Genomic DNA, 22,275 nt, shown 5'->3' with positions numbered 1-22,275 from the left:
TCTGCATTACTTCCGCTTTTCCCTCCGACATGACCCTCGCCCAGTGGCCAGTGTCGCGTAGTTATTAGTATGTCCGCCGTATCGACCGTTCGCCGCTGTGGGCTCTGCGAAGCTTCTAATCTTTATTTGCTTGCGCTCAAGAAAGACGTTGGTTGAGTGGGACTATTTGTTTCAGAGCAGAGCAGACCGGTGTAGGGTATTCCAGTTCCTTTAAAGTGAACCCTTCGGGTTCACGCGCGTGTATTAGATACGAGGGTAGTTTTGTGCTATAGTTGCGGGTAATAGCTAGGAAGAAGTGAGCTATGAAACTGGATAGCTTATCAGGACACAAGTCTGGCTTCTTCTTCAGTGAAGTTCCGGACTAACCGCAAGTAAACTATTCGTGGTTTTCAGAACTCGCGTTTTTGCATTGAACAAAACCTGGAGAGAAAGTTATAACTTGTGAAAAATAAAAAATCAGAACAGGGATGATTATAGAACATTACAGGTAAAACGAAATCGAAAAACGGCATTTTCCGTTTACGCCAAGCTGTTAAATAGGACGGTCAAACCTTCAGATCGAATCGTTAATTTTACTGCACACATTAATCTGTACAATAATTATCTGATCGCTAATCTCGTACTTGAGTGCAGTAATAGCCTCGAGCGTAGCTCGATTTAACACGATGCGCAATGTTCCTCAGGAATCTATAGAGTTTTAAACGCTAGGTAAATAAGGTAGTAAATCAAAAAGCGCGTTTTTTTCTCATTTCAAGTTCCATATCGTTCCCTTCATAAATGTATTTTGAAACGAGTCGCTGCATCAGACCCCTCCGCCCAGTAGAAGGGGTTGTCACCGCTGTGCGGCGCCCTGACCTGAACGAACAATAATATTTCTTGTAGATATTTTATGTTGGTCCTTTGTTAGAGATTGCGGAATCCCTGACTGGATTCCTTCCCTGGCAAAATCGTAGGATAACGTATTAGTGATATGCATATTGACGAAAACAGAAAGAGGCACCAAAGCAACTGACACAATGACTGCTTATGTCGAGGGTTGAGAAGTGTTGTTCTTTTAACCCCTTAATCCCAATGTTATGTACATAGTATCTATACAGATCTCCGCAGCTCGTTTCGCCGATTACATTTGTGCGCACGTACGATTCACACGTGCAAGGAACGTCATCTACATAGAACGCTTTCACACCGCGTCACTATATACCTGATTGGTGTTCTTATCTTGAAGACCTGATCATATGTTGTATAGTCGTGTAGATAGATAGGTTGCATTTTATCAGCTTGGTGACGCTCGGTATCGTCGGCCAGTTCGAGATTGTCTGAAACGTCGCGGTCAGCGATGCTGGCTGTGTAGCAGCCAATAGGCGCAAGCTCGGTTTTCGCGGGCGACCAAAATGTTATTATTTAACTAAACAACACTACGTTTTCTTTATATATATATAGGTGAACTGAAACTGTAAATTTTCTATACTATATGTTAGAATTCTAGTGGCAGTACATTAAACGAGCTTCACTCTGATTCATACTGGGGGGCGAATTATCGACTTTAGTCGACTTGCCGACCCAAATGGACGGTGGCTATTTGCTGTTCGGCTGTCCGGCTCACAAAGCTATTTCAAGCTTCTCATAGCCACTGGTATAATTAAAAATAAGTATAGTGAGATCAATCTGACTGCCTAATGGGCAACTCAGCATAGCCTCACAGAAATCATACCCCTGCTAATACCCCTGCGTGTTTTTCAATGAAAGGAATCGGTAGAGACACGCTGACAGGTCCCTCTGAGTACCAGAAAGGGATTTTACTTAATGTGTCGCTTTGCACGGGGCCATAACAGTTCCATAGTTGTGTTTGAATTCTAATTAGAAACAATATTTCTGAAGAATATGCTAGCCATGCTTAGTAGCGTACGTAGAATCGTGCAGGGATTATTTCAAAACTCTTGGAATCGTTGTGCTGCGTAGAATCTACCCGATTTAGGCTCTAGCGCAATACGTGTCACTATTACCGTTACCTATCATGATTATTAGTAATAGATATACATATATAATAACTCTTTTGAAAGGGGTTAATTTACCTGTGTTTAAGAGGTAACAGCAAGCATTACTCGTATACTATAAAAATATACTACTTCTAATGCTGTGACAAGCAAATTCGGCGGACTTTGAGATTTCTTATTAAATTATGCGCCGCTAGCATACGAAATTGGTAGTAAATACTTCAGCCCTTTAAAGGCTCATCGGTAAACACCGGTTAGGTTAACCCCCTGGACAAGTGAGTTTAAAAGATAGCATCTTTTAGTCCGCTAAATCAACGTTTAGTGGTTAAGGTTTTTCCTCGAAGGCCATAGCGTTGTGAAAATTCATTAAAAGTTGCCGAAGACAAAGAGGTGCTAACTGAAAGCCCAGCACGTGAATGGTGCATACGTTTTAAGAATTGAAATTGGAGTGTTGAAGGTTAGTGGGATGATGAATGAAATGTCGGGATCCGAAGGACAGGAACGCATTGCCGCAATCGAGTGGCTTTTTGCAAAGGCAGGGCCTAGAATGTAAAGGCTCTCAGCGGCACCTGGCGTTCGACATGTAGCGTCTTGCCGATGACGAAAAATTATGATGCGAAAACTGAGTAAACAATGGATTTCCCGTGAATTGATTCCAGGCCAAAAGCAAGTATATGTAATCTAGGTCACGTGGGATTTGCGGAACTTCAATCAACACAAAACCCGCTTGCAACATATGGTCACTATAGGAAAAAGATGGTTCAGCTTTTACCGTTAGCCGGAGAGGAACCAGGCGAGAGATAGTCGTCATACTATCTCAATATGACTCAAGGAATTGATGGACCGTTGACATGGAAATCGGAAGCATGCTGTCTTTCTACTTAGTGACAACGCCAGACCCTATCGTCGTACTTCCCGGATCAAACAAAGAAATAGTTAATGGTGGTTTCAACCTGATTATTCTTCTGATTTATATCCTAGAAAAAGCAACTGAATTGAGCAAGCATATCCCGAGAAATAGAGCAATCGTGTAGAGGATCGCGAATCGTAGGCAAAATTAGCACTTTGGCCCAACTAGTTTAGCACAATATCGTTCAATATGCGCCTATAATGTGCCGCATATGTGGGACGTAGGGTTAACGAGTTGAGGCTTCCCGAGCTATGCACATGATTTACGCAACATATGAAAACGGCCTGAAAACAGATTAGACTACCTCGACGAGTGTTATGTGTATATATGGACGACTATATAAACATACTGAAACTAAAAGTTTCAGAGGGATCATAGACAGAAATTGATTGTTGTAGAAATTGCAGTTGTTTTTTAGGTATAACCGATTACCAAAAATGTAGAGATCAGGTATTGTCTGGGTATATACTCTGAACCATATCTGTGCCCTTATACACGCGCTGTCGCATATAGGCGCTATAGTGATGTCAATTCAGATCGATGCCAATTTGCTCGGAAGTCTACGTTAAGCGAAGCACGAATCACCGGAGCATGACACTGCCTAATGCCTCAAGCTGTAGCCACGTTTGGAGACAGATGATCCGTTGGTTAACATGCGTTGTTCCGTTCTCGTCATGGCGGAACACGCGACCAAGTAATCGAGTCATTTCTTGATAACTGTTGCGTAGCCTCCAGTGACCGAAATATGGTATTACATTCATTTGTGCCAACCTGTCGATCGACTAAACACTAGGGGCAAAGTCAATGATGCCGCTATACTGAATAGCACACAACGATGAAGGCACACTCAACTACGATTGCTTACGTGTGATATTTGGTAGCGTCGACGGAACGTCATCGTTATAGTAAAATACATATGAACGGATAAACACCAACGTACCGAACAATGTTTGCTCAAAGAGTTTATCTGCCGGATAGGATAGAAACGTTTGTCAATCCTGCTAAAGGAAATAACCCTATACGTAAGGACCTATGTGCAATAATTTGAGATATAAACTTGGGTTTTTCTACTTCGTTTTATATCTTATAGTTATAATAGTTTCTTTAGACACCGCTCTGGTTTCAGAGCGATGGTGTGGCTAATTACTCAAAATGATCCTAATTACATTGAGTTAAGAATCGGACGGACAAAGCAACGTATAATTACCGATGAGAATCTTTTTTTTGCGAACTGGAACTTAATATTCGTTGATCATTGACATACTTTATCATTTATAATTTCACTTGCCGTTGGCTTCACTGTTACGATATGTAGCAATGTCGTTTGACCCTGTAAAAGTTCGGGGTCCATATTCCTTACCACGCCGCATCGTCGGCATAGTCTTTTCTGACGCTTCGAGTTTCCGTCTTTAGTTAGATGGTTTTTGAAGCAAGCTTTGTCTTGATCCATTTGTTCTCCCGCATTCTCTGAGACGAGCTTTGACTGGTTCGCAGCGTATTAATGCATAGCGTATTTACTTCAAGGGGTCACTCGTGTCATCAATATAGCTTTTCATAGCAGATCACTGCAGCTGTGTCATCGTTTGCAATTCAGATATCAGTTCTTACTGGGTCTTGATTAGCAAAGCCAGATTTAGCTTAAAGTATTCGAAATTCCAGGAAACAGAAACCACTAGTGATGCAGTCATTTTTCCAGCGGTGGGAAATAGCAAGTCACACTGGGACTCCTTTAGTTCAGGGGGCTGATTAGAGCGACGTGCGACCACGCAAACGCCTGAAAGTTACACAAATTATTCAACTTAATCTAAAAAAATGGGTTAAATGTATAACATTCCTGTCAATTCAATCATGTCTACACATCGAAGAGACCTTCGTGTGATTCTAGTAGAAATTCTAGGGGGCTTCTGGGATAGTCAAGCGTATACTAAGCCGAAGAAATCCCACATAGAGTGCCGTTGTCTTTTACACTACCTATCAGCTTGTTTAATACAGCTAATCAAGCTATTGTTAGAGAATAAGGAACATTTGTGCACGGGACTAGCGTTTGAGGCCCTCTTTTGGGTAGCTTCGCAATAACAGACTTCGCTACTAGATAGACTACTAACTTAGCGAAGCTTCTGTAGCCCTGTTGCTATAGAGGAGAACAGGGTCGGTGTCTCTATTTTTTGAGTTCGCTTCTCATTAGAAGCGACTGTGGAAATAGATACACTACTAGTTAATTACTGCCCTACTGCATATCGCGTATGTTTTCATTTTGTTGAAAAATCGGCGAGTCTCGTCTCGTCTCGACAAAGGATCGAGAAGTTTTATAATTATAGAGAATATCAAAATGTGTGTTGTTTATTTCCCCCTTGTTGTGAAATCAATACTGTTCGAGCCATTATATGAATATAAAGCGTAGAACGTTTTTGACAAATCCAGTAACGTAACCGGCCGAATTAGCTATGCAGTTCCATTGCTGCCAGTTCACCCTCGTCGCTATAGAGTTAGCGTTGGCCGACTTTTCCATACAGGACGAACTTACGCTCCGCAATCTATTTTCCACGTGCCGTCCAAGCGAGTATTACTGACTGAATTTTACATAGACCTGTCGATGAAATGAGGATAGACCTAACGTGTTCAGTCCTCATACGTACTATTTGCATACGTAGTAGGTAAGTAGAATCCGTTTTCGACTATTAACTGTTAATCGTCTGAGAATTTCTCCTAGTCAGAAACTTTTCGCAGCTATGTTAGCTATAGTAGCAGCTATCAATAAGATATGACTGGCGGCTCCAATAGACGATCATATCAATACTCATCAGGACAACTCGATAGGCCACGCCTCGTTCACAGTCTCGCCAAAGTCACACAAAGTATGATACCCATGTGCAGGTTGACGTGTCAGCGGCGGCGACGGTAGCAGTCTGCTAGAGCTAAACATCAGCATCCATATATTATCGTAATGCCTGCTCTGCCTCGTCGCTAGTCGTTTAAAATTTCGAACTCGCGGTCTCCAACATGTATAACTAGCGCTGTCATATACCTACTCGCAGCTGTAGTCAGTAAGCCACAGCTTATGAGCTCACTCTGTGACAGGTTCGCGGTGTTGGCCGACCACAAACGAAAATCACCGTTTTGCTTTGCCCATTTCTTTAACACCACGGTGGTCTGCTAACAGATTGGTAGCCACCAACGCGGAGGAAGAGAATGCCCGTACCCGACTTGGTCCGCTATCAAAGTAGGAATTTAAGGTGGTTTATTATGAATCCCAGGCAAATATTGACGACACCTGACGGCCTACGACTGCCTCGAAGGTCAAAAAGAACCCCCACGGCATCCGACGTGTACGAGCGCAGGAAGCTCCGTTAGCTCGAGCTTGCAGTCCTAGACATGGAGCTGATAAAGGAACGCAGGAACTTCTTATCGGAGAATCACTCCAAATAAGGCAACTGCGACCGGCCAAACAGGCGCGTTCCTATCTTTGAAGCGAAGAACCACACACGGATTATGTGGCACGTTTAGTTTGATGATTACTTTAAAAAATAAAAAAGGATAAAACATTTAGTACAATAACAAAAAAAGTTTATTTGTTTTTGTCTAAATACGATGATTACGAAACTGTGATTGTTACTTTGAATTGAATCTGTATTCAAACTTGCCTTCTGGCTTCAGGAAAATTGTATGAATATTGAAGTGTGTCAAGAATGGGAATTCTAATATTATTAGAGTAGCCAGCAGGATAAGAAAACAATCGACGACATGCCAATACTTGTAGATGTCTAGCAAGTGCAAAAGGGATCTCTGCCTCTTTGCCGAATCGCTAGGTATCTGGACGTTTTGTTTCTGCTGTCTTCGCCGTCGGCGTCGCCTCTTTCGTCTTTGGCTTTACGGCCGTCGCCCTAATCGATGTAATTATTTCTGTTATTCGATACTGTTTGTTCCCGTTCCTTTTCTGTATCTCGACACCAACGACCGTTGACGTATCCGCATTTGCTGTCGTACGCGGCGGCGGCTTGCTGATATCACAACGCCTGCTGATTTCCGTAGATAGGACGGCTTTTTAATAGCCATCTGTCCTATTCAACACAGCTGCGCCCGAACCTGCTATAAGACAAGCGAGCAAGTGACGGAGGGGCACTCACACCGCATAAGCATACAGCCTGACTGAGAGGTTTTGGTCAGGTGACGCTTATGGTAGCGGTGGTATTGGTCGTGCGCCGCTTCATGGCTTGCCACGGACAGGGCACGCGTCTAGTGTGACCGTTCCACAACTATTCCGCCGTGTGGATTTCTCTTTTTGCCTCTGTATCCGTCTTTCTGTGGCTGGTGCTTTCCCTATGACGAGCAGCTCATCTTACCAGCCAGCAACGTGCCCAGCTGCTATCGGCCAGCCTGCGTTCCTTTAACTAATAAAGCGCTGGCAGAGCTTTCTGTTTTCGTAACAGCCACGTTTCCAAGTAGATGCTCTGACGGACTAATGCCCGACGCCCGTCGGTAACTGTCGTGACACCGGTTCAACAACATCGATATATGGCCACGGAGAGGTCAGAAACAGTCGGCCACTTTGGAGACTGTTACTGTGACCTCTGTGAAAATGCCTAGCTCTGCGCGGGCCAACGACGACGACGACGAAGTTCCTGTCGGATCTTCATTCGATTCGTTTCGTTGCTCTCTTCCTTTATGAAGCATAATTCAACAAAGATAAAAAAAAAAAGTTTCAAAAACCCAAGTTTCGTACGTACACAAGAAAAAGTCTGTGCAGTGCTAAGTTGCCGACTGCAAAAAACAATCTTTTAATTTTTAAGTAACTTATCTTTTTCAATAAGAAATATTGTAAACAAGCAGATAATTATGCTGCTGTTTCATCTTGCTAGCTTACCCTAACAGCAAAATGCTGTTTACTCGATCCATCAGCAATTTCATAAGGAACTAGTGAGCGCCAATTTTTTCTACCTGCTAATGTACCATAAAAACCCGAATCTGCTACTGTTCGCCATCATGGCGAACAATTCCTTGAAGAGAAAACCAACTTTTCATATAAGAACTTGTTAAGAATTCGGCATTTCTGTTAATGGATCTATTAAAAAAAATAGGATTATCATAGTGATTTTGTGCAATGGTAAATCATAATTGGACCAAGACGAAAATGGCTTCCTATTTTGGTGTGTCGCCTATTAATACACTTATAGGAAGTTAAGTATGTCGTTGCCGTCAGTAATAGAATAGAATTCCCGTACCTTATGATACATGGAGTTCCCCTGCCTTCACCTAAATGCGCGGGCAAAATTTGAAATTTTCGTAGGCTGCGCACCGAGCGGAGAGGAGAGCCAATATTACAGCACAACACGTATACAATGTATATGGGTAGTTCGCATCAACTGACTGATAACATTGACAGAACTGTGCATTTGCGGTACGCACAGAACTGCCGATAACAGTTCCCCCCCTATATACCTTACTTAGCCGTTTTTTCTTTCGCACAAACTGCTTTTTTGTTCGTTCACACAGTTGCCAGAAAACAAATACAGGTTAGCAAAATGCGGATAGAACCGATCGCGTTAACGATCATCAGATTGAGGTGACTACAGTCGAGTGGCACTTCGTAGCAAGCGTGTATACAAATGCCCACGTTTTACGCATGTGTATTCGTATAGTTGCAAAACGTTTTTTGAGAGTTGCGAGCCCTCGCGCAAGCGAATGAAGGGATCAGCGACAAAGTTTGATTTCCTTGCGAATAGCCAATTGTGTGTAAACCTCAGGGAAAACAGCAATGACTAGTGATCTTCCTGTGATTCCTCTAGGCTTAGTAGTAATCTGCGACGCGTCGACTGAAAAAATTCTGAGAAGCACATGGATCGATGGACATCGAGTGACAGTTGATAGCCTCATAATACCACCGACCCATCGTGTTCGCACGTGAGCTCAAAAGAAAGGATCTTACGGTCGAATGAGACCTACGAGCCATAGGCCCAATAGCACTTCTACTCATCTTTATCTCTATGTACGCGCATACCCGAGCAATGTGGCGTCTAGAATAGGGGACTACGAAAATTCCATCAAACATTTGTATATAGCAAGCATTGAGCACTGTATATAGATAATCTGAGAAACGAACGGCGTTACAATGGCAAAAGATTTCAGGCAGACTTAGTATAGAAGCACGAAAATAGTCAGGGTAAAGCCTTCACCATATGTGAACGATGTACAGAACTACAGTTCATAAAAGTAAGGAATCTGTAATTGTTTGTAGCGTGATATTTGAGGGCTTACTACAAGATAGATGTCGAAAATCAATGAGTCGTTACACAATACGTCAAACTAACGTGCTGTCATCGATGTTGAAACGTGGCAAAATTCTACTCACTAGGTCGCGAGATAACCTTGCTTTTCAATGATTATTCTTACATAGATCGTTTCTATAAAGTACGCTTCGTGAAATCCATTCCTTCGTCAACAGTTATAGCGTTTTCTTGGCCGACCGTTGGTTTAGTTTTTCGCAACCTTTCGTTCTGGGGTCCTTTTTGTATACTCGTTCGAAAGCCGTTATGTAGTGCCCTGTAGCAGCGTAACCTCCATATTCGCAGATATACTACATTATAGGCGCCGTTGACAATCCATCCACAAAATCCTAAAAGGGTATTCATTCTTTCAACGATGAGATGCGCAAACAAACTCTCAGCTTTCACTTCAATGGTTCCAATAGTCGCTGTTCTACGTAGCCCTAAAATTTGTTTTATAGCTGGGTCCGCGCTAAATCTTCTAAGATAACTGATCCTTTATGATGACTTTATCATTTGAGGCAATGGTATACGTGTCCACATATACGTATATCATCCGCGTCGCAACAGCGTCTATTTAGGCCCGCATGCACTCCACTTTCCAAGTACCAATGAATTCTGCACGCATTGGCAACGGAACCTCTCAGCTTAATTGAGCGATGAGTTCTACCATTCCTAGAATCTGTTAGGTTAGATTTTAGTGAGGAAACCTTTTTCTACATAATGGCTATGAGCTGGACGTCAAGGAACGATAGTATAATAGATTTTATGCCTCACTAGCTGAAGATTATACGCTCACCAGTTACTTGTTCGTGGAAGCTCATTTGAACGGACGTGTCAGTATGATTTTCCCGTCTTCTAAGCGATGAATGACAACAAGGACGTACGAGTACAAACAATAAGCATGCTTGAGCGAACCGCTAATGTAACGTTGGGCAATTTTTTATTATTTTCGTTAAGAAACCTATCAGTTGTGGACTTAGGAATCTCTTGTTGGCCTATTGTAAAAGGGCACATAAACTACCAAGCAACCGGTTTTCCGTGCCCTTTTTTTCTTGCGTACTCGAGAATCTAACGTGGCCCCACCAATCCGCAGTTTCGTGGCATTAGCCCCATTTTTCATACGAATGACTGCTCGCCTAAGATCCCTACGTCTCGTCTAGGACCAGCCCGACATGCCGTGCTCTCTTTGACACAACAGCGTTCTGACGTTGAAAGGATGACTGCAGCACTCCGACGTGAATCGCATGGATAACGGGCTCAGTGCAGGGGCAAAGACAGTCGAAGGAAAATAGAGGGCCGGACGAAGATGGGTCCGAGCGGTAACAGCCACCGCGACAACCAATACAACGGCCACCGGCATCACCGACACCCATTCTGCTCGTCTGTTTTAGCTGCTGTTCTTGGTACATCATGCGTTTCATCCCCTATATAGAACTGTATGGTCCCTTTATCTTTCTCTTCCTGAGACAGTGTTTTGGCAATGCTTACGCACAGCCGAGGGGTGTTGCGAAGCATTCGTAGCCTGAAGTCAACAAGGTGACTAATGTGGCGTTGAAAAGATATGGTAGTCGCTATGGCATATAGATTTATTACATTAATATTTGTATATAGCGGAAACGAGTTGCTTCCCTAAGAGAACCGTCATGATTACATTCATCTACCACGGAGAACGCGCTTAGGCACCTAGCTGGCTGTGCAGCATAGAATTCTTTAGATAGAATAGAGGTACTTTTGATCTCCACAATGCAGGAACAGGCGGGAAAAGAAAACAGGGACCGGAAATATGACGATTGCATTTCGTGTTCGGCCTGAACCAGTGGCCGCAACAGGGCTAGCTGAACACAGACACGATACATGCTTTTCGAGGCACGACACTTCTTTAGCTTTTAAGCTAATCTAAGCATCGGTCTAGTAAGTTTGTGTTCTTATATGACGCGCACCGGGGACGTTTGCCGCTTCGTTGCCGTCAAATCAACCTTGTACTGCTGGACAGGGCTGTGGGAGACAGTGGTGCTTTATGCGTGACCTCAACAGACGTTCCTGGAGCTATGCCACCACAAGCCGAGTTAAAGCAGACAGCTCGTTGGTTAAAGAGACTGACTGACTGATCGAGTGAAATGAGTGTGTATGAGAGAGGGAGAGAAAGGAAAAGAATAGCACTAGTCTTCAGTAACAGAGGTCGGTCAAGACGTTCTTGGTATTATCGCCGTCAGTCATTAGACGGACAGATCAGGCCTCTTTATTGTGAGTCTTTCCCACGATGGCTATGCCAGCGGAATTATTTTACAATCGCCACAAAATTCATCCTGACCGAGGACTCCGAGCAAACACTCAGTATTTCCGGGTTGAAGTCGTACTGATAGCAACAGTAGCGGTAGACTGACCTAAGCAACCGCAAGTTTTAGTCTTCTTTCTAAAGAGATTAAAGACAAAAAGAAGATACAGGTGAAAAAACGGATGGGAAAAACCGAACGTATTACATTTTGTGTCGTAGAACAACACTTCAGCGTGGCTGACCGTCTTGCAATAGCGCCAAAATAGTGGATAGAGTAGGCCGCCGGTAGGCGTACAGCTTATTTTAACAGCAATTAAGGTAGAAGTCACCGTAGCTGAAATGACTGGATGTATGTCCAGTGCAGTGTTACATGATTTTGTCGCGGAAGGCCGTGGCAGATTGCGTTGGCTAAAGACCTCCAATATCCTCGCTATGTGAGTCTAGACGAACATCCAGCTCAGCTTAATTTGGGGGCGGGACGCCGGCGAAACATCTCCTTAGGCAATGGACGAAATGGAACATAGAGTATGAGGTGGGGGCATGGGTAAATGAGGAATCAGGTAGAAACAGAAACAAACTGTGCCCTCTACTGCACTCACCTCCTCCTTCTCTTACTCCTTCAGCTCGATGATTTCCGCCCGATGTCTATTCAATTACTTCGCCTGTAGCTGAAAAGTCAGAAAGAGGAGTCACCAACCTGCTCCTAATGGTGTGGCTTTTGTTGAAAAAGTCGAGTTCCCTGAATGATGTTCATTGCATTTTTCTCTGGCCAATTGCTGAGGTACGTGGAAGTGCAAAAATACTTGGTGTAGGCGACATTTTTAGTATTTACAGGATAGAATACTTCCGGTCGCGCACTTTTGAGCCATACATATATAGCGCAACAGATGATACGCGAAAAATAGAAATCTTTACCAATGAATATTCGGTACTTCGTTAAAAAGTATAACAAAATATGTGTGAGGCTTTCTTACAAAGTTAAGAACCTGCATCCAGCGCCGTTCGTTACAAACTCAATCAACGTATTCAGACGATCACATTCCCTTAATGAAGCTTTTGAAGCTAAATAAGCATGGCGAGCAAAGGAAGTTCATAATGCTTTTTTTGAAGCCTAGCATGCTTGAAATCCTACAACTGTAGTATTACTTAGTTAAAATGAAAAATGAGCGGAGTTGTATCAGAAGTTGAACACATTGTCAGACACACGACAAAACAGAATCTGCTTTGTGCTCGGAATTGACACAGACTCAGCATCGTTAAAAGTGTCAGTCAAGAAATGAAAGTAGAAATCGTAAGACAAACGAGCAACCTTAGCCGGCTTTCGCAGGATACTGCCCTTGGACAACCTTGTCCTCTCTCAGAAAGGAAAGACATGTCACGAGCCCGAAACTACTTACGGCAGTAGATGCACAAGATGCTCTCGGCACAGTTGCAACTGCTTCGACCGATTCGCCTATGTTCTCCGTGTAACCACCTCAAACTACTTTCTAGTCACCACTGTACGTTACAGATACACTAGAGCTAGCAATGGTGGTGGCGTATACCGAGGCAGCAGGTAGACCTTACAGCTTAACAGTCTCACAGCTCGAGGCTCTGTCTACAGGAGTTGGGAGAACGGAAGACTAACTTTCTTATTCGTGCGTGCGAACGTGCACTCAGAATGTACGCGCACTTGCCTGCGTACGTATACATGTGGACTGACACCGGCAACGGAACCGATGGCGGGATCAGGCAAACTGCCCTCAGGTGATTTTACTGGTCCTGCATCGGCTTCCTTTCGTAGCCGCCGCTGTTGACCGCGAAGGGCGGCTGTATAGTTGCTGGGAAAACTGCAAGGACGATGGCAACGACGGGCTGGCGAAATGAGGCGAGGCGAAGTGACATGCAAGGTCAGCATTCATTTGCGCTGTACGAGACAAACTGCTGGTGCGGCATTTTGTCCCGTCGTCCGTGTGCACGAGTATGCGAAAGTATGTACGTGTGTAAGTGTGTATATCTGCACTTGGTGGGTCTGTACGTACCTCGTATGTGAGTGTTCCTGCCGCCATTTTAAGGTAGCTAAAAGTGACATGACGACGCAAAGATATAGGGAAGTTGCGACACGTAACACAGCTTTAGTATTTGTTCGCGAGAGCTCTTCGGCTGGCTTGCTCGCCCTCGGGCTCGATTCGGCCTTTGCTGCTGGCCGTGGTTACTGCGATGAAAACAAGCTTCACGCTACGCGAACGCGCCTCACGTTCAAAAGAAGGAGCGAGAAACGAGGAAGGGTAACTAGGTAGAAACCGTAGAAAGAGATGTAGAACATAGAAAGAAGGAAAACACAACACAGTACCGTTAGAGACCCCTATTGCCCCGTGGCGAAGCCCGCTAGTGTTAGTCCACGTGTTAATACCATAACCTTGTCCGACAAACTAATTCAGCCACGTATCTTTGGCTGCCTTCGGGGTCCCTACCGGCAGCTGCCAACTGGCCTTACCCAGAGCATTTTCCCCGTCGTTACCGCCACCACCACTACTACCAATGGCATAAACCATCGTCAAGGCTTCTAACTTGCACAGACGGCCGTTTTTCCGGTATCCCTGCTCCTCTTCCTGAGGCCTTCCTACCGAAGTTATCGGTTTACATCCTCGCAGAGGTCGCTATTAGTCGTCCTTTCAGAAGTCTAAATGGCGTTCTTGCAGCCAGACGCTACACCGGGCGTTAAGAGAAGATCAGCCGACGAGATTAGTAAACATGGAGTTTTTGCGTGATACGCAAAGGCTGTGAGCCTTTCGCTAGCTCGGCATCGGCGGTCAGCTTTTGCGGGACTTTGGAGCTTCTACAGTTGGACTGAGATCGTGGCACCACGCGCTAGCCATGCTGACAGGCCAGATGCGTGCACGTCGGCGTTCGCCATAGCACTAGGAAGCAGAAATGCATGAATCTGAGAACAATGGCTTTGTCCTGGTAATACATACACATATGTAGAGGAAGAGAGTGCACGGATGTTGCCGATGGTCGTTGGATAGTGGATGGCTTGGGAAAGTTCAAATACGTGTAGAAGGCGGGGGCTCGTCGCCGAGTTAAGAGGGGGGACAAACTGCACGAAAGGTTTCACTGAAGCTGATGAAGCTGACACCGAACCATTGTAGGAACAGCTACTGTTGTGTGACATTTCATTAAAAGCAGCAGCTTGTACGAAAGTATCGCAGATCAGAAAAAGAGCGCTTATATCTATATAGTCTCAACTCAAATAAGAATTATCATATAATTCAATTGATCAATGAAGGGTGTGTTCCATGCTTTCGCTTAGTGACGGTCTGCGGCAGAACTATGACAAGTTGTACAAAACTCGGTAGGATACGATTGAAACGAGTACAATGTTTAAAACTGTCATTGTGGATTAGTTTAGTCTGAAACTTTGGATAGGCAAAATGAGGGCAAACATGTTAATGAGCTTTAAACAACGAGAAAGTATTTTGTAAAGTGTTGTAGGCGAGCGAAACGAATCTCCCTATTTGTCAAAAAATACAACATAGAAATAACAAAGCTATCTCGAACGTTGTAGGTGTTGAACTCTTGGTATCTGGCGGAAATTTCGACGGTCGCCGTAGGATATGCGCAGCTAATTCACGTTAAACGTTTTTTTAGCGTTTTCAATAGAACGTACGATTATATTTATTAAAAGTCTTATTTTAGTGTGGGCAGTTCATCTTCGTATTTAAAGAGCATCACTTCTATAACGTTCAAGCAGACAATTAAGCTAATGTATAGACCATGTTTTTCTAGGGTAAACATCAAAAAAACTGTCTGTATTTCGAAAATACGGAGAGGTGCGTTTACTCTGTTATCGTACTCGTAGTCAAAACATAATACCGGTCTAAAGACTCGTGTTTTAGTTGGTTGAATATAGTTTAATATGATATTTGTTTTAACTTACATGTTATCTGTATCCCCATTAATCTACGATAGAATGAAACTCTGTAAGGAATGTGGAGCGAGAAGCTAACCCTTGCCTTTAACTTCGTCTCTCTAGAATTGTATGCACGTAAGTTATTTAAAAAAAGCAGGTTAGGACTCTTAAAGGGAATTTCAGGCCGAGGGGCTAAAACTACTGCTCGAAATCATTATGTCAAGGTCGATAATATGCGTGAACGGCGATGTGTTTTCATAGAACAGGTTTTTTCGTTACTAAGTCGACACTTAAAACCAGGACTGATCTGTCAGTTCGAAGTGGTTCCTTTACGAGGCCCTAGTCTTTGACTGTTATTCAAGCATCTTCTGCAAGATTATTGTGCGCTAGGTTATCGAAGCATTGTTGAAGACATTTGCCACGTGGCGTTGTAAACGATTAAGGTTGGTTGCGAGAAACTGAAGATTACACAGTATACCCCTCTTAAGCCATCACATGGCAATGGCTTGAGAAGAGTATACTGAACGTATGCACCGCTTTCACTCTATAAATTCAAAGTACTTTAGCTGCGTCTATCTTCGGTTTTAACACGACTTTTGACAATTATTATCATCCGTCAAATGCATTTTGGAATTGTCGCAAGATCCAGATATTTATTTATCGGTTTCTACTCACCGCTAATTAAACTTCATAGTTTGCAAAAAGTTCACTAAGTACATATCGCGTTTTGAAGAACATTGTTTCCCTCACTTCCACGTCCGTGTGCCTTACGGCTAACCAATTAAGGACAATGGTGTGATATGATGGCTAAGTCTCTCTCGCTATCTCCATTGTTTCTAATCAGCTGTGAGAGGTGCCAAAGTTATACGCAAATTAAGTTAATCGCTCTTTGCAAGTTCCAAGCGCTATTATTTTTCCCTAGACAATATCATCTTTTTCTCTCTCTATCTATGGGTTGTAGGTAACGCTAACATGGGTAAAAGGAGTAGCTATAGTGAACTGTTGCGTAATTATGCCGCTCAGCTCTATACCAGTCACTGTAGCCCCTGCCCTACGGGGGTAACATATTGAGATCACTGCGTCAGACAATTCGAAAATCTATGCGTACCGCTAACGGTTCGAAGGTTGGCGAATACCGAAAGCGGCAGAGAGAACTTCGCAAATGATTCTGGCTTCTCTGTAGTATGTCTCAGTTACAGCGGGAAAAGCCAAACGTATTATGTATAATCTCGGACCCTAGTGACGCAGTATAACGTTGACAACTGGCAGACGAGCACGAACGATGGCTCTCAGCAAAATGTTTAAAAAATTTAGCATAGAAATAGTCATTATTCCGTTTCGCAAAAGACTGATATGCCACGCAACATGGGTGCCGCTGGTAAGAGGATCTAAAATCATATAAAGCTAAGCAGGACATTGTCAGCGAAGGATCAAGCTGGCGTGACTGAATGGCCTTTTTGATTTGAGCCACTTCGAACTCAAAGCGTCGCTTACAATTATTTTGCTACAAATTAAAGGTCAGATTGATGGAAATTATATTAAAAACGTCGCATGAAGAAAACGCAACTTCCGTACTCTGAAACTTCATCAACAACGCCATTGTTGGACCTAACAGGTTCCTGCTTTCCAGGCTACCGTCAGAATGACTACCGAGTAAGAAATTACTCTTCGAAACAAAATTGCACAATATTTACCCAGTCAATTATTTCTTATATGAATGCCATGCATAGTACTAACAGGAGAGCTAAAATGTTTTAGCGGGCGACATGAGTCATCGCTATGGAGGACGAGCAGCGAAACATCAGCCTGCCTGGGTGCACCAGTTCCTCAACCTCGGTAAGAATCATTGTAGGTAGTTAATAAGTCTGCCCAGGTTTTTGGTAGTTAACAATAGACAAAATGATATCTTAGACCTTTTGCTTGTCGACATAACTGAAACTCGGTGTGCATGATGAGTCTGTCTGGCGCATGTTAGCTTCATCAGCAATTTTATAATGATTATTACATGTATTTGCTTTAGTAATCGCCGACTTGGCTATGTCTTTGTCGTCAATGGCGAGTTACGAAAGCTTACAACAAAGCAACAATGTAGGTTGACAAATATCGCAATTTTAAGGTCTAATAAAACTATTATTCGTTGCTTTCATGGGCAGTTTTGACCATAACATGATTGAACGCGCTAGCGGAACTGCTCATAGAAAGAAGTAGGTAGAGATTGCCAGGTCACGTTTTGATCTGGCGTCCATTCATAATGTGGCAGCCGTGAAGAAGAGTAGACAAACATCACAGATCGATAAAGGCTCGGGATAGATGAAGCAGTACGCCTACGGAGCGTGTTTGCTTAGCAAACTGCAGTACGAAGTGTTCGCTTGAAATCGCTTCGATTACCGTGGGAGTTTGATCGACCGTACGGACGAACTCTCTATGCAGACGTGTGGTAGAGAAGAACGAAATAGTCAACACCCATACTTTGTAGATTGACTACAATGTAGAAATGACATACGTATAGCTGCCACCTATTTCAGATTGTAGGCGCCCATCGAATTGATATAATAGTTTTGACGTTATATGATTGTTCATCCCTGCCCCTGACATAGGTTACCGTACCTCTAATAAGACATTGATTTCGATAAAGTATCTAACGAATTTTCCGAAACTCCTTATGTATTAAATCTATTCCTGACGTCTAGGCAAACGCATCCAGCTCGTACGCGCATGATGTTTCCCGGATAAAATTCCATATTTAATCCAATATCGGGACTTGCGTATTTCTTCCTTCACGGTCACTTTGGGTTGAATAAAAACGTTCATATTTCTGTTCTTCCAGTACTTCAACGAAGTTTATTGTATTTAACAACTTCTTGCAAACGATGCCGCTCACCTCAATTCCATCAACTGCTATGGAGTTTGTTTTTCCGTTGACATGCGCAACATCAAATTATTTTGTCTAGATGTTTTGCAAATAATGACAACACAACCAGTGATTCCACGCCGCATCTGTCAACGAACGGGAAAGACCAAATCGCTAAAACATCGATGGATTCACTTTGCAGGTACTATATTCACTGAGGACATGCGAGAACTAGAGAGCGTTTACGAGTACGTAATTCGTGAAGTGCACAATAAAGCCCCCGAAGGGCGATTCCGTGTGAATACAACAGCTAGCACCTTGCTAACGGATGACCCATTCAACCTGACCCGAGAATGTGAGTATTTTGCAGCCTGATATTTGAGGAGGTCTTGGAAATGAAGATACTATCTGACGTGTTCGCTATTCTTCTCCCTTATTGATTATGACCTATAGTAATCGACCAATAATCAATTGTGTAATACGTAATGGCGTCAATTCTAACTACGTCTCAAATCGTTGAGACGCCGATGTAACTGTTATTTGAAAATTTAAAGTATGCCCCTCGCGTTCCTGTAATTATTACGAAGGGGCTCGTTCCGTTGGCCGCGCCACGCTCGGCGCCACAATTCTGTGAAAACAAATCAACGCTCCGTATATGCAATAGGCAGGTTTTCTGTCATTGACAAATAATAAAATTATCCTCTGCCATCAAAAGTAGATGAGGTTCGACGTCCTTGTTGTCTTAATTGTTTAACTAGTTAATGGAGTGAAAATAGACCGACCCGTCAATTACCTATTGAGTATCACAATGTGTGATGCGTCACTAATCACCATCGTTTATCCAAAGGGACGCATACCTAATAGCAAATGATCCCTGTATATGAGGTGTTTTACTTTGCAGTAAGTGATTAACTTAAGTAGCCAATAACATACGGAGCCCACATAGGTATATTACCGCCAAATAAACGAGACATAATTTTGGCCAACAACTCAAAATGAGCATTACTTAAGTACGATCGTATCAGTGTCCAAGTGTACAGAGCAGACATAGCAGGTACTAGTCAATACCCAACACAGCGAAGCAGTGTAACATCACGGCAGATTTACTAATCAGCAATCTTTGCTGTTGTCCTTTCTCCGTCTCAACAAAGTGTCCTAAAAGGTTTTTCAACCAGCGTGTGATAATATCACTTCTAAAGGCCGACCACCTTCTGGGTGCTGGCCAAACCGATGACATTGTTAGTTCAATTCGGGGAACCAAGCAGGCGCTGCGTGGGGGCTTTGGAGTGGCCTACGTCTAGGCGTCTGGCTGTGAATCGGTCTGCCCGAATGTTTCGGTGTTCGAGTGTGCCAGCGTAATGCTTGAGAAAAGAAAGGCAGCTACGCTTTGTCCAAGGTTAGGGATCGATCAGGGGCCGAGCGTGGAACCACCGTGTGCTTCTCGGATGTGTGGTGGCAGCCAATGCTGACTCCCTTGGCCTAACTTGTTCTGGTTCCACCGACGAGCAACGATGGCAGCAACGATAACGAACCCTAGTGTGAGAAATGAAAACGCAGAACGAAACTTTCTTACATTTAGTGCGCACACTCAATTCACTTTTCGCTGCAGTGTTTTGAAAGCTTCGGTCACGTCGTGGTTTCGAACGCGGCTTCGGAGCCGTTCAGTTCCCTTAGTCCACTATACACGGTGGCACAGAGTCTTGTTCATTCGTCACCGGTGCGACAACGACAGGCGACAAGTGTTGGCGAACTCGTTGTTCTGTTTGTTTCGTAAAGATTGCTCTCGATCTCGGCTGGTAGAGCCGTAGACGGGAATGTAGGCCGGCGAACGGCGCCCCTAACCCAACCAAGCAAGCGAGGAGGCACACGAAGGTAACGGCTCGCGCGTACAGTGGGAAAGGTATAGTCAGTCGATCGTATGTAGACACGAATTGTAAAAGTGAGATGGGTACGAGAATGATAGCGTTGAAGAAGCTAAATTGAGCAGAAGGAAAGAAGGAGGAACTCGATTTAATGCGATAGAAAACTCTAAAAAAAAGCGGTAGAAAAAACGCAAGCGGCAAAACCGTCGTCTTCCGTCCTGGATGTAACGACCAAATCGCGCTTGCTGTGTTTTAAATTTTTTTTTAAAGGTTTGTCCGTGCACTAGCCGCATTGCTGAATAACACAACTGGTGGCGGAAGGACATCGAAGGCGCATTGAGTGTCAAATGTTGGATAAGGCGTATTCGCGGCTTCGTACCAGTCAAATCTGTTCTTGACTGAAATCAGAAAAAGGGTTTCCGACAGAACGAGTTCTATGAATGTCCCATGAGTTGAATGAAGTAAAAGCAAGAAAGGCTTTTGTGGACGACCAAGCGATAAGTGTATCTATGTGTGTTGCACAGATGGACAGATTCCAAGAGCAGTGCGGCTTCGAACTTTATCGCTTTTTTTCTACTCTTCTTAAACAGATGATTTTTTATCTTTGCCCAATAACACAGCTGAAGACCGAGCAAAGACATCTTGACTGCCTCCTGTTCGCGTGCGCAGTCTGCCGAACGGAAGCAAATGTACCTGGAATACGTTGCCAGATGGAACTTAGACGGAAATTATTACGAAACGAATAAACTGTATCTCGGAGGTCATATTTGGCTGCTGTTCATGGTGTTTTTCTGGCGCCTGGAAAATGCAAAGCATCCCCTGTGCAGTAGTTACCAAATACGTCGGCTTCAAAAACCCATGTTAATAAATTATATGCGTATATTATTTTCAACGATTGCAGAAATCTAACGATGATGGCATGAATGCAGGATCATGTCATATCCTGCATTATTCCAGCTTTTAAAGCGTTATGGTTGAACCCTTATTATTTAGGTCTGACACAGCAAGTTATCCAAGCAAGCAATAGATTCTATCTATTCAACGACGAGCAAGACATAATTTGACCATAAATCATTTGCGAAAGCGTTGAACGCACAAATAATGTGCCAGGCTTGATGTGGCCAGAATATATGACCTACTAACGATGAATGTATTATGTCGAGATCTAAAACGAGAGCTAACTACATAATTAACTTTACTTCTAGCTAAAATAGTTACTGTTCTTTTATAAGATGGTAGCGAATCTCAATCGAACTCTAATATTGTTCAGGCACGAAATTGCGGATGTGGACGTGGTACGAAAGGTCGAAATCCATCTCACCTAAGCGGAATAATTTTTTATTGGCGACGAGGCGGTCTTACGACCATACATCATACCGGTTACTTGGGGAGTGTCTGGATCGTCGTTTTCATCATATTTTGATTTTACATGAGTTGACCCGGATATTTGCAAGCTAATCTGGCATTTGCTTCGTCGAATCATGTAGACCTTAGAGAGCATTCTTCGCAACTAGGATCTTTTTTTGCAGGTCAAGCAATATGCATGTACGTTTATTTAACGGTTTGTAGTGAATTACGGAAGGAATGTATACGAACAGGTTTCTAGCAGGATATATTGAAGCAAGCCTCATTTTCAAGGAGAGGATCTTGAGCGAGTTAGGTACTGCCCGAACGGCGTCCTTATACTAAGTGAGCACGCCGTACTATATAGGTCGGATACGCTATAAAGAACTAAATGGGCATCCATCGCAGTAGAGGTTCGTAGCCAGAAAGGAGTCAGAAAGTCAATAAGAAACGCTCAAACATCAATCACAATGAGGTAGAAAAATCGGATGAATATATAGGTTAGAAGACCAACCTAATGCCACAAAATTTGCTAACTCGCGGAATATTGGCTACGCAACCAATACTATAACAGGTTGAAAAGTTTATAGTTTCGCTGTTAATAAGTTGAAGGATATTGAATTTCATAAGTTATACAGAAATCAGCAAGCAAAACAATAATAATGAGACAACGAGCTTCAAACTATAACACGCAACTTTTGAAATAGCACTAAGAATAGAATCCCTGAATTGGACCAACTTGCCCAAACGGGTCCTGTTATTGTCCTATAGTGCTATTACATTATAAAGTGATTTCGTGAGCAACCATACATTATATGATAGACAAATATATATGAATACAGGGTGGAACAGAAGTTACTTGACAGGTTTATGACAAATGTAAA

The 22,275-nt window shown here is 43.3% G+C and overlaps 1 protein-coding gene across 6 annotated transcripts in view; it reads left to right on the top strand.

The window, feature by feature from the left end:
- LOC111246056 (glutamate receptor 1-like) overlaps positions 1-22,275 on the top strand; it is a 77,871-nt gene that overhangs the window by 8,808 nt on the left and 46,788 nt on the right. For 5 of the 6 annotated variants that reach the window (XR_015324495.1, XR_015324493.1, XM_022795269.2 and 2 more), the window contains exons 2-3: positions 17,093-17,170; positions 18,388-18,540. Coding sequence is in view for 4 of the 6 variants with exons in the window: in XM_022795269.2 (XP_022651004.1) it covers positions 17,093-17,170; positions 18,388-18,540 (231 nt within the window). In the remaining 2 variants the exon portion in view is untranslated. Of the gene's footprint in view, positions 1-16,859; positions 16,988-17,092; positions 17,171-18,387; positions 18,541-22,275 lie in introns of those variants that run through there. The other variant, XM_022795267.2, reaches the window with a different exon arrangement.

This window comes from Varroa destructor, unplaced genomic scaffold (genome assembly GCF_002443255.2).
Source record: "Varroa destructor unplaced genomic scaffold, Vdes_3.0 BEIS01000001.1, whole genome shotgun sequence".
Classification (NCBI taxonomy): Eukaryota; Metazoa; Arthropoda; class Arachnida; order Mesostigmata; family Varroidae; genus Varroa; species Varroa destructor.
Note: the sequence above shows the minus strand (reverse complement) of the source record. Positions and strands in the feature narration are given on the sequence as shown.